Source organism: Myodes glareolus, chromosome 13, assembly GCF_982192425.1.
Source record: "Myodes glareolus chromosome 13, mMyoGla1.1, whole genome shotgun sequence".
NCBI classification, from domain to species: Eukaryota; Metazoa; Chordata; class Mammalia; order Rodentia; family Cricetidae; genus Myodes; species Myodes glareolus.
The window spans coordinates 51,662,428-51,673,980 of record NC_142038.1 but is presented as its reverse complement, the minus strand read 5'-3'; the positions used below and the strand labels follow the sequence as shown (position 1 = coordinate 51,673,980).

The following is an 11,553-nucleotide window of genomic DNA, read 5'->3' as shown; positions in this document are numbered from 1 at the left end:
GAGTGCGTGCCTCTTATTAGTATGCATGGAAAGCCTATAATCCCAGCACTTCGGAGGTAGAGGCAGGAGATAAGAAATTCAGAGTCATTTTTTTCATACATAGCAAGTTCAAGACTAGCCTGGACAAGGCTACTTTGTCTCTAAACCAAATCAAATAAATAAATAAATAAATAAATAAATAAATAAATAAATAAATAAATAAAATCAAAACCTTATAAAACAATCCGGGGACTGGACAGATGGCTCAGAAGTTAAGATCACTGGCTGTTCTTCCAGAGGTTCTGAGTTCAATTCCCAGCAACCATCCTGGTGGTTGATGGCTCACAACCATCATTAATGAGATCTGGAGCCCTCTTCTGGCCTGTAGGCAGACATGCAGGCAGAACACTGTATACATAATCAATCAATCAATCAATCAATCAATCAATCAATCTTAAAACAAACAAACAAGCTGGACATGGTGGCAGATGCCTTTAATCCTCACCCTCTGTAAATTCCAGGACAGCCAGAGCTATATAATGAGACTTTGTCTCAAAAAAACAAAAACCAAGGGGGTGGGGAGTTGGCAAGAGAAGCAGGTCAATAGAAACCCAATGTGGGCATATTCTGTAGTCTATACTGTCCTGTAGGGAGCCACTAGCCATGCCTGGTTCTCAAAATGTGACCCATGTGCCTAAGAATTTCAGAAAAAAACTGTTTTACTTTTATGTGTATGAGTGTTTTGCCTGATGTATATCTGTGTCTAGTGCCTGTGGGGGCTCAGAAACAGGGTCTTAGATTCCCTGGAACTGAAGTTATGGATGGTTGTGATCCACTTTGTGGGTGCTGGGAACTGAACCTTGACCTTCTGAAAGGGCAGGTGCTCCTAAATGCTGAGCCATCTCTCCGGTCATGTGTTTAAGTATTTAATTTTTGAAAATGTTTTGTGTGTGTGTGCATATGTGTGCAGGTACCCATAGAAGCCAGAGGAGTTGGATTCCTTGAAGCTGGAGTTACGGATGGTTGGGAACCATCTGATATGGGTGCTGGGAAGTGAACTCTGGTCCTCTGGGAGAGCAATGCATGCTCGTAACCACTGAGCTGTCTCTCCAACCCCCTGCCTAAGAATTTGTAAATGTTTTCTTTTTGTTGTTTGTTTTTTCTAAAAAAAAAACCAAACAAAAAAAACTTGTGATAATTTCCTTGGTTTTTTTTTCTTCTTTTTAACTTCCTGACGATCTGATAATTTCCATTGTAGGAAAGAATTATAGGCCTGTTCCACCACACCTATTTAGTTGTTGTTATCTTTAGTTTTGTGGATAGTGGTGTTTTAGACATGTCTCTGTGGTGGTCTGAATAGGAATGGGCCCCATAGTCTAGTGTTCAAGTGCTTGGTCCGTAGTGAATGGCACAATTAGGAGGTGTGGCCTTGTTGGAGGAAGTGTGTCACTGTGTGTGTGTGTAGGAGTGAGGCCTTCGGAGTCTTACATGCTCAAGCTAGGCCTAGTATGGCACAGTCTCCTGATGCTGCCTGAGGATCCAGATGTAGAACTCTCAGCTCCTCCAGTACCGTGTCTGCCTACATGCTGCCATGCTTCCCACCATGATGATAATGGACTGAACTTCGAAACTTTCAGCCAGCCCCACTGAAATGTTTATGCGTTGCTGTAGCCATGGTGTCTCTTCCCAGCAATAGGAACCCAGTCTCCGTGTGTCAGTCCTGCTGGCCTTGCATGCTGTGGCTCGGGCTTGCCTTCAACGTGCACCAACCATCTTCATTCTCTCCTCCTGGGGTTCTGTTTGTGAGTACCACACTCAGCAGACTCTCCGAGAGCAGCTCGTTTTGGAAGGTGGCACTTCACGGCTCATCTCAGACAAAACCAGGCTAGAACTTGGTCTAGCGAACCAGTGCGTCAATAGTCAACTATTAGAAATAGTAGTATAGCTATCGCAGTGCTAAGAAAAAGACCAATAGCTGGGCAGTGGTAGCGCACACCTTTAATCTCAGCACTCGGGAGGCAGAGGCAGGCGGATCTCTGTGAGTTCGAGGCCAGCGTGGTCTACAAGAGCTAGTTCCAGGACAGCTAGGGCTGTTACACAGGGAAACCCTGTCTCAAAAAAAAAAAAAACCAAAAAAACAAAAAACAAAAAACAAAAAAAACAAAAAAAGAAAGAAGAAAAAAAAAGAAAAAGACAAGTAAGGAGTTCAAAGGGGGCTAAACCAAGGCTGGTCAGCATGTCTGTGGACACGTTCTAGCTGAAGCCTGTGATGATAACAGGGAAGCTCTCAGCAAAAGGAGAAGAAGTCCTAGAAAGAAGAAATAGGGGCTGGAGAGATGGCTCAGAGGGTAAGAGCATTGACTACTCTTCCAAAGGTCCTGAGTTCAATTCCCAGCAACCACATGGTGGCTCACAACCACCTGTAATGGGGTCTGGTGCCCTCTTCTGGCCTGCAGGCATACACACAGACAGAATATTGTATACATAATAAAATAAATAAGTATTTTTAGAAAAAAGAAAGAAGGAACAGTAAAGTTCCCGGGAAAGAGTGATGGCGGAGTAGCTACAAGGTTAGTAAGAAAAGTGGAGAGTTGGGGCTGCTGGAGGCTGAGGCTGGAAGACCATCAAAGGTCAAGTTAGGGAACTTAGCAAGACTATCTCAAATGTTAAAAAATAATTTTTTAAAGGCAATGGTGATGCACGCCTTTAATCCCAGCATTTAGGAGGCAGAGGCAGGTGGATCTCTGTGAGTTCGAGGCAAGCCCGGTCTACAGAATGAGTTCCAAGACAGCTAGGACTACACAGAGAAACCCTTTTTCAAAAAAACAAAGCAAAATCTTCAAAACAAAATGCTAGCTATGATTAGAACTTGGATGATGTTAATGCTGGGGATGAAATAAGCTACTGAAATATTCTAGGTAAGAGGGTAAAGCTGCTGTGGTGTAAGTGGATGGTGGTTTTGGAGTGGAGTCTAATGGAATCAGAAGTTCCAGTTGTTTTGGAGGGAACAAATCAGACTTCCATGGCGGAGTAGTACACACCTGTAATCCTGGCACTAAGAATGTCAAGGCAAGAAGATATGGAGTTCAAGGTCAGTCTGGACTTCCTGAGACCCCCTCTTCTAAAAATAACCCCAAAATGAAAACCATAAGAGAGTGGTTCCTATGTTGTCACCCTTTAATCCATTCCCCATGTTGTGGTGACTCCAACCATAACATTGTTTCGTACTAATTCATGACTGTAATTTTGCTTCTGTTATTAATCGTATGTAAACATCCCCCATGTGATCCCCCAAAGGGGTTTTGACCACTGCACTAGACATTTGATCTAGGAGTCCTAGGTTTCAGCCCCCCTAGAATAGAGGCAAGTTCTCAAACTCTCCTGAACTGAGTCTCACGTGTATGTTGGACCAAGTAGGACATGTAACCAGTTGGACCATGTAAATATTAAACACCATGAATGGTATCTTTAAACCAAGACTTTGCTAAGTATGGTCCACTAGGAATATAGCGAGGAAAGAGCTAGGTAACACCGATGTTTCTGATGCTAAATCTAGTCTTGATCTAGGTTGGCTGTGGTACGCTGGATTGCTATCTGAGTACAGAAAGAATTCTTAGCAGAAGTGACTCCGGTTCTGGTAAAGATGCATCCTTCACCTATAGGCGCTCTCTGTAGGTTCGTCCTCTCTGTGCTGTTTCTAAGCCTCTGCCACTGTCTTCAGTGACAAGAAATAAAGATTAGGTCACTCCTAGGATATCATGTTTTATACAGTTATTTCAGGATAGGAACTGGTGTTTATCAACAGGTTCTCTCTCTCAAGACAGGATTTCTCTGCATAGCTCTGGCTATCTTGGAACTCTACAGACTCTGAACTCACAGAAATCGCATGCCTCTGCCTCTTGAGTGCTGGGATTAAAGGTGTGCGCCACCAACACCAGGCTTATTTTCACTTTTAATGTGTGTTGTCATTTTACATTGTTTCTTGCTAAAATTTTATATATAAATTATGTTTCCAAACTCCCCCTCAAAAGCCAAAACCCCACTTGCTGCTCCTGCAGAGGACCCATGTTAGGTTCTGTCCATCACCCACATCATAGCAAACAACTGATGCCCTTTCTGGCCTGCAAGGGTGCCGCTCACACATGGCACACATACACACACACAGGCAAAACACCTATACACAGAAAATATTTATTTATTAAAAAATCCTTAGTCAGGAGGTGGCAGCACAAGCCTTTAATTCCAGTAATTGGGAGGCAGAGGCAGGTGGATCTCTGTGAGTTTGAGGCCAGCCTGGTCTACAGATCAAGTTCTAGGACAGTCAGGGCTACACAGAGAAACCCTGTCTTGAAACCCCGCCTCCCGTCTGGAATTCATCCCATTAGCATTATGTACTATTCTAAACACAAACTATTCCACAGGAGCATCTTTAGTCCAAAGTGACTCCATGCATGAGGGTTGCGGACAAAGGCAACAAAGAAAAGCCGTAAAGTCGCATTTTGTATATAAAATTGTTTAATGTTTACTTTGTTAAAATACACCCATTCTAGATGCAATGATCAGATGACCAGATTTTTCAGCATTTTCCCATGTGTCATTCCTGACTCTGGTCACAGAACACTCCACCTCCAAACACTGAGTGTGATGCAAATGTAGACTCAGTAACTTGGTGACCACTGCATGAGGTACCAACAGCGCAGGCCCAAACATTAAGATGTATAGGAACTTAGTCCTTTCCCAAAATAAATAATTAGGACACCAATCTAATACTTGAAGTGATACAAACTAAGTGCCAGCTCCTGTGAGGGCAGTGCATGCAGACAATGGGTTGGTTGTGTGGCCAGTTGCTGGGATCCCATGGTGCCCCTGGCAGCACTAGCTCTGAGGAGAGTGAAGAGGAGAATGAAAGTAGCCGCAGCTCAGCCAGCCTGCTGGGCCCTGATGCCAGCAGGGTGTGGCATTTCCTGTCATGCCTAACAGGTCCTGTAAGCATGCACAGTGATACTATTTTCTTACCGGTTGCTTCTCTCAAGCTGTGCGGCTTGGAGCTGACCAGTGAGGTTGAGATGTCTCCTGCTTGAGCAGATGAACACGGACATGGGCTCCTTCCAGCTCCCCTGCTCCTCACTGGGAGGAGCTTCCATCTCCCTCTGACTAAAGAGAGCACTTCATTTGAAGGTCACTTCCTGGTCCCGGGTGAGCCCTGTGCTTCACCTCACTCCCATCACAGTCTCCATCCTGTGTCTCAAACTGTGAGCCACACTGGCAGCTAGAAAAGCCGTATCTAAAGAGTTTACACTGCCAGGAAACCTCGTCAAAGACATAGGCAAGAGTACAAAGCTTATTTTACCAGTACAAAGAAAGGTATCTAAATTATAAGCAAGGAATTAAGAGTTTAACACGATTCTACATAGTGCCAAATAGATTAAACTACCCTTCAACCAGAGCAAATCTGGCTCTCTTGAGGAGACCAGATGTGAGTACTGTAGTCTATCAGTAATAAATAAAGCAGTACACCAGGCTATGAGAACAGACAGTCGGTGTGACATTTAATGGAGCTGGGCTAGACTCTGGGGTCATCACTGCCATGAAATCCACAAACTACTCAAGGGCATCCAGGGGAGGGTTTACCCCACTGGTCCACTTTCTAGCCCAGGATGAGGCTGGAAGGGAAGAGCTTTGCATTTTTCATGACTAGGAGCCCTCCACAAGCTTGTTTGGTTCGTGAGTACATTTTACAACGCACGGTTTTTGTTGTTTGTTTTGGGACAGGGTTTCACTATGAATTTGCTATGTAGAGCAGGCTGGCCTTGAACTCATAGTAATCTATCTGCCTCTGCTTCCTGAGTGCTGGGTTTAAAAGTGTGTTTCACCATGCCTGGCATATTTTACAAAGTAAATTCCCTGCTGCTCATAGGTTAAAGAGGTTTTAAAAAAATTCAGAAGATAAGTCTGGGGATGTAGCTTAGTAGGCTAGCATGCACAAAGCCTTGGGTTCTTTCCCCAGCACCACAACAGCCAGGAGTGACTCTAGCATTCAGGAGGTAGAGGCAGGAGGATTTCAGGCGGTGGTGGCTCACACCTTCAATCTCAGTACTCCAGAGGCAGATCTCTGAGTTCAAGGCCAGCCTCGTCTAGAGAGTGAAATCTGGGACAGCCAAGGGTACACAGAGAAACCCTGCCTTGAAACAAACAAAACATAATAATAATAAATAATAATGATAATTATTAATAATAAAAAGGGGCTTGGTGTGGTGGCGTACGCCTTTAATCCCAGCATTCGGGAGGCAGAGGCAGGCGGATCTCTGAGTTAGAGGCCAGCCTGGTCTACAGAGTAAGTTCCAGAACAGCCAGAGCTACACAGAGAAACCCTGTCTAGAAAAAAAAAAAGTTCAAAGTTTTTGGCTATATTTCAACTTTGAGGCCAGCCTGGGATACATGGGGCCCTATCTAAAAGAAAAAAAGAAATGAAATATGAACCAGTTACCTTTCAAATTCAGTTTCATGATAATCTGGGCAGCTCAGAAACTCAGCTCTGGCATTGCCCTCCACAGGAAGGCACAACCACCAAGTCTGGGAAATCAGTGACTTAGTTCTAGAAAAAAACTGTTTTTTCTTCCTATGAAGGATTTGTATGAAAGGGTCCTACTTTTTAAAAAACGTGTATGGGTGTTTTGCCTGCAAGTATGTCTGTGCACCAGGTGCATGCAGTGACTGTGAAGGCCAGAAGAGGGAGCTGGGTCCTCTGGAACTGGAGTTACAGACAGCTGTGAGCTGCCACGTGGGTGTTTGGAACTAAACCTGAGTCCTCTGGGAGAGCAGCTAGACTCTTCTTAACCACTGAGCCATCTCTCCATCCCTGGTCCTGCTTCTGAAAGATGAGCAGGGTAGCAGTCCTGAAGGACGCAGAACTGTGACGGAAAGGATGCAAACCGGCGGCAGAGGCGTCCCGGACTGCAGAAGCATTCTAGGGAAAGTCTCCGCTTTGCCAACCTGGCTAGAGTCATCTGAGAAACAGGATGATCTTTCACGTTCTGTACTTCCTCACCTAGTTACATGACCCAGGCCAACCATTTATCCTGTTCTGATTCATAAAAGAGGTAACGCGTCAGTTTCACAAATTTTGAGGAGGCATAAATTAAAAAAAAAAGAGAAAGAGAGAGAGAGAGAGACACATGTGAAAGCCATTGCTTTGTAGTAGACACTCCATAAATACTGAATGCATGGAAGACCACCTCGTACTAAAATGTGCAGGACTCTGAGTCAAACAAAGTGATTGTTAAGGCTAATATTAGCCCTCCGTGCCACAGAGACAGGCTCCTGCCTTTGGGTCTCTAGGCCTGAGCCTCCTCTTGGGTTTGACCAGTGCACTTCTGCGCATACTTGTGCTCAGCGTACAACCTACCATACACTAAATGATGATTTAAAGGGGAAGGGACACAGTGCTCTCTAGTTCCAAAATGGACCAGGAATCTACACTGAGGAGCTCACAGTCTTGTATTTTACCTTCTTCCTTAGCCCTACTTCCTGCTGCTGAGCTGTCTGCTGAATGGCTCAACAGGTTTTTTGTTTGTGTTATTTTTTTTGAGACAAGATCTCCTGACATCTTTGGCTGGTGTGGAGCTTGCTATACATCCCAGGCTGGCATTGAGCTCATAAAGATTGGCCTGTCTCTGCCTGTGTGAGTGCTAGGATTAAAGGTGTGCGCTACCACACCCAGACTGTTCACAGCTTTGACTTTCTAGACCCTCTGAGAGAGCTGAATAAGGAGATAAAAGGAACCTTACTGGGTATGGTAGCTGACGCCTGTAACCCAAGCTGCAAATTCAAGGCCATCTTGGAGTGTATAGTGAGTCCCAGGCTAGTCTGGGCTACAGAGTGAGCCCTTCTCTCAAAAAAGAAAGAAAAGAAACCACAAATCAGGCAGTTTGCTAACGCTCCTGCCTCAAGAGAGACTTGGATAACACTGAACTATTGGCCAAAGAGTTCAGTTTCTCTCTACTCTCCTTAGGAAGTGGAAAACCGAACACTGGGGGATGGTGTATGGCAAAGAGAGGTGTAATTCTCGGCAGACGCATCAGTACTTTGAAGTGATTGGCTGAGCCTAGAAATGCCTAGGGAGTGGGCTTTTGCTGCAAGGAGGGTGAAGGCAGAAATGTGGGTCTTCTCTGGGATGCCCTGATCTACGTTCACAGTGGAGCTGAGTCCAAACGTTACCATTCACGTAACTTAGATGAACTGTCCCTGCCCTGGGAGCCGGCCTGGAAGAAACAGATGGTGACAAGCGTGGCTCCATGTCCTGCAGCTCTGCCCAACAAAGTTAGCAGATAGTAAGTGTTCATCATCTCCTAACTTGTATTATAAAATGGATTTGCAATGTAAATAGTAACAAGTAAGAAACCCCCATCCTGAGCCGGGCCATCTTCGTCTCAGCCGCCCCTCCGGAGGCCGATTAGCTTGGAAAGTTTTTCACAGTTTTCAAGTTTCAGTGACTCTGCCTTCTGCCGCAGCCGCTCATCTCGATACAGCCCCGCCAGATTGGTCAGCTCTGACTCTGAAAAGACAGGACAGGTGCTGGTTTGCCAAGGCCGAGCGCTTTCACATCAGTACCCCTAGACCCAGAGGCCTGACTCCCATGCCACTCCTCCACCCTAGAGGAACCCGATGGACACTGCACCAGGTACTGAGGGGGAAGGCCGCGTGGGACCCGACCCCACAGTCTGTGCTCTCATAAGAGCACTAGGCTTAGTTCTTATCAACAAAACACTTGGCCCCGGGCTTGAGAAGCTTGCACAGGTGCAGGAAGAGGAGAGTGTCTGTCAGGCCTTGCTCCAGTGCCAGTCAGACGGCAGTGGGAGAGCCTGGAGCCCCCGCCTAGTCCTGTCATCTGAACAAAGACAGCTGCTACATTCTTCCCTCGGCATGGCAGGGCCCTAAGTCACACATGACATGGGGCTTACTCTGGTAGCTGAGCATCTACAGAGGGTCAGGAAGAAGCTTTCTTCATCCTCTCACCACATACAGGGTCCACAACTCAAATGGCTCTTTTAAAAGTGAAATCATCTCAGCCCAGTGGCCTCTGTGTCCTTGACTAAACAAATTTCACTTTCTCCTCATGATAGAGTAGGCCATTCTATTTTTAGCTGGAATATAATCTCTGCTGTGTTTCCCAACTCCGTGGTTGTTGGCCTAAGTTTTTATTCTCTTGTATAAATTCCTCCTTCTTAGGGGGAGCTCCTGAGATGCACCTTTGGAAACATGTCATGTGTGCCGCATATTAGCAGGACGGCATGCTTGGATGGGCTTCGTGGCTTCTCAGGGCTGCCAGCAGCAGGCAGCTGTTAAAGAACCATGCTTGTGAAAATGCTATTTTAATCATTTTGAAATATATCTTCCATCCTTAATCATCTTTGCTGACAGCTTTTGTTCATCTTGGTAGAACAAGATACACCTGTCTAATCAGCAAACTACCCGAATGCAGGAATTAGCCTTCAGCCAGAAGGAACAATGGGCATGGGCCTCTGAATAAATGTCTATCAACACAAAACACTGCCTGGCATTTCTGCTCACAATGATTCTATTTACACCAAGTAAGGCCCAAAGTGCAGCTGAGGTGCAGGACTCCAGGGTGAGGGGTGGATAAGCATGACAACCCTCCCTGAACAATTGGACTGCAGGCCTGGACTCCAGCCAGCAGTGGCTTGGCAGGCAGTAGGTCTCCCAGGCTGTAGAACAATGTGCTTTTACCCTTGGTGCGGGTGCCCACAGTGCCTGCATCCAGGGCCTGCCTTGGCACAATCACCTTGCAGGTGATGGGGCTCTGTGGAGGGTCGTGTGCAGCACCCAAATGCTAAGCTTTTGCTCCAGCAACCCCACTAGGCACTCAGCACTCCTTCTTGGGTTCTTTGGCATGTGGGAGGGCTTCTCAGGAGACTTCTGTGAATCAGTCTGCACCTTTCCTTTAGAGTCACAGATACACCAGTGTCCAGGACAGACTCTGTGGCTCTGTTCCTCACTAAACCAAGTCATTTTGTTTATTGACTTTTCTGTGTCTCATTCTCGGAAGTCCTCATCCAGAGGCATTAGAGACTAATAAAGCCTAGTATTTTCTATCTTGACAGCCACTGTAACAAGCTGAAGAGAGATACCTGTCACATGAGACATGGATTGCTTTCCTAAAGCTCACTGAAATTGGGGCAGACAATGCTGTTTTGTAGCAATGAAGAGGCGCAAGTCAAAGGCCTGCTCAAAGAATACAATACTTCTAATAAATTCTGTTAATATTCAAAGGCTAAGAGCACTTTTTGCTCTTACAGAGGACCTGGTTCAATGATCAGCACTCACATGACAGTTCCTAACTATCCATAGCTAGGTCCAGGGGATCCAATGCCCTCTTCTGACCTCTGTAGACACCATGCACACATGTGGTGCACAGAAATACATGCAGACAAAACATTCACATATAAAATAAAATGAACAAATCATTAATAAAATTACGAGTATGTATGAGTGCTTCATATAGTGTATATATGTACACCATGCACAGACACACACAGATCTGCCATCAGAAGAGGGTACTGGATCCTTTGGAACTGGGGTTACAGTTGTGAGTCACTCTACATTTGTGTCGGGAATGGAGGCCTCGAAAGAGCAGGGAGTGCTCTGAACCACTGAACCGTCGCTCTGGCCCCAGTACTCAATAACCGGTAAGTGAAATGAAAGAAAAATGTCTTTGGAAGAAGCAGGATCAAGAAAATACCTTTTCACCTTAACAAAGGAGAAAACAAAACAGAGAAAACAAAGGAGAAAAAAAAATGTCTTCATCAATTGTAACTAGCCATGACCAGGCCCAAGGGACACTGCCCTTCAATCTATTGTGTGAAGCTGTACAAGCCTGGGTTTCACTGTGTTCTAGGCCCTGCACTAAGCTACACACACACACACACACACACACCACATAACCTCTCAATAGGAAATGAGTTCTTTCCCCCACTTCAACGCTGAGGAGTCTACCCACTCTGTGTCTGCTCAAGGGGATGGAAAGAAGTGCTCAGTCAAGGTCAAGACTCACTCAGCCCCTCTGCACCGGGCTAGGAGGCAGTTCCTGACAGCCACTTGTATCCTACCCACATGGCGTGGCCTCTTTCCCTGGCAGTATATATAATATGTAGACACATCCATGAAAGAGTAAGCAGGACAATCATCATCCATAGTAAAGGATTACTCATAAAAAAATCACCCATATTAGGCATTCCAGGGAAAAGCAAATAAAAGGAATAATAAAGATTTTCAAAGACAATGGCTACCCTTGATAAAATTTCCATTTGGTATTTTGCCAAGAGTGAACTTTGTTCTCAAGTGAGTTTATTTTTACAAACTCAAAGTGCTAAATTTAACCTTCTTGGCTGCACTTGCTGCTTCTCAAATGGCACTGGAGTGGTGTGGAGGCCCCACAGAACCATTGTGTTTAAATGCTAGGAACAGACTATTTTCAGGGCTATGTGCTGACAACCTCCATTCAGAACTGGTGAACTGCACACATCAGGCTCATTCATAGATTTGTGTGTGTGTGTG

The 11,553-nt window shown here is 45.4% G+C and overlaps 1 protein-coding gene across 1 annotated transcript in view; it reads right to left on the bottom strand.

Moving 5' to 3' along the window:
* Positions 1 to 4,476: 4,476 nt before the first annotated feature.
* Dnajc18 (DnaJ heat shock protein family (Hsp40) member C18) overlaps positions 4,477 to 11,553 on the bottom strand; it is a 43,189-nt gene continuing 36,112 nt past the window's right edge. The window contains exon 9 of the mRNA XM_048442426.3: positions 4,477 to 8,533. Within this exon, the coding sequence (XP_048298383.2) occupies positions 8,409 to 8,533 (125 nt within the window). The 3' untranslated portion in view covers positions 4,477 to 8,408. The remainder of the gene's footprint in view (positions 8,534 to 11,553) is intronic.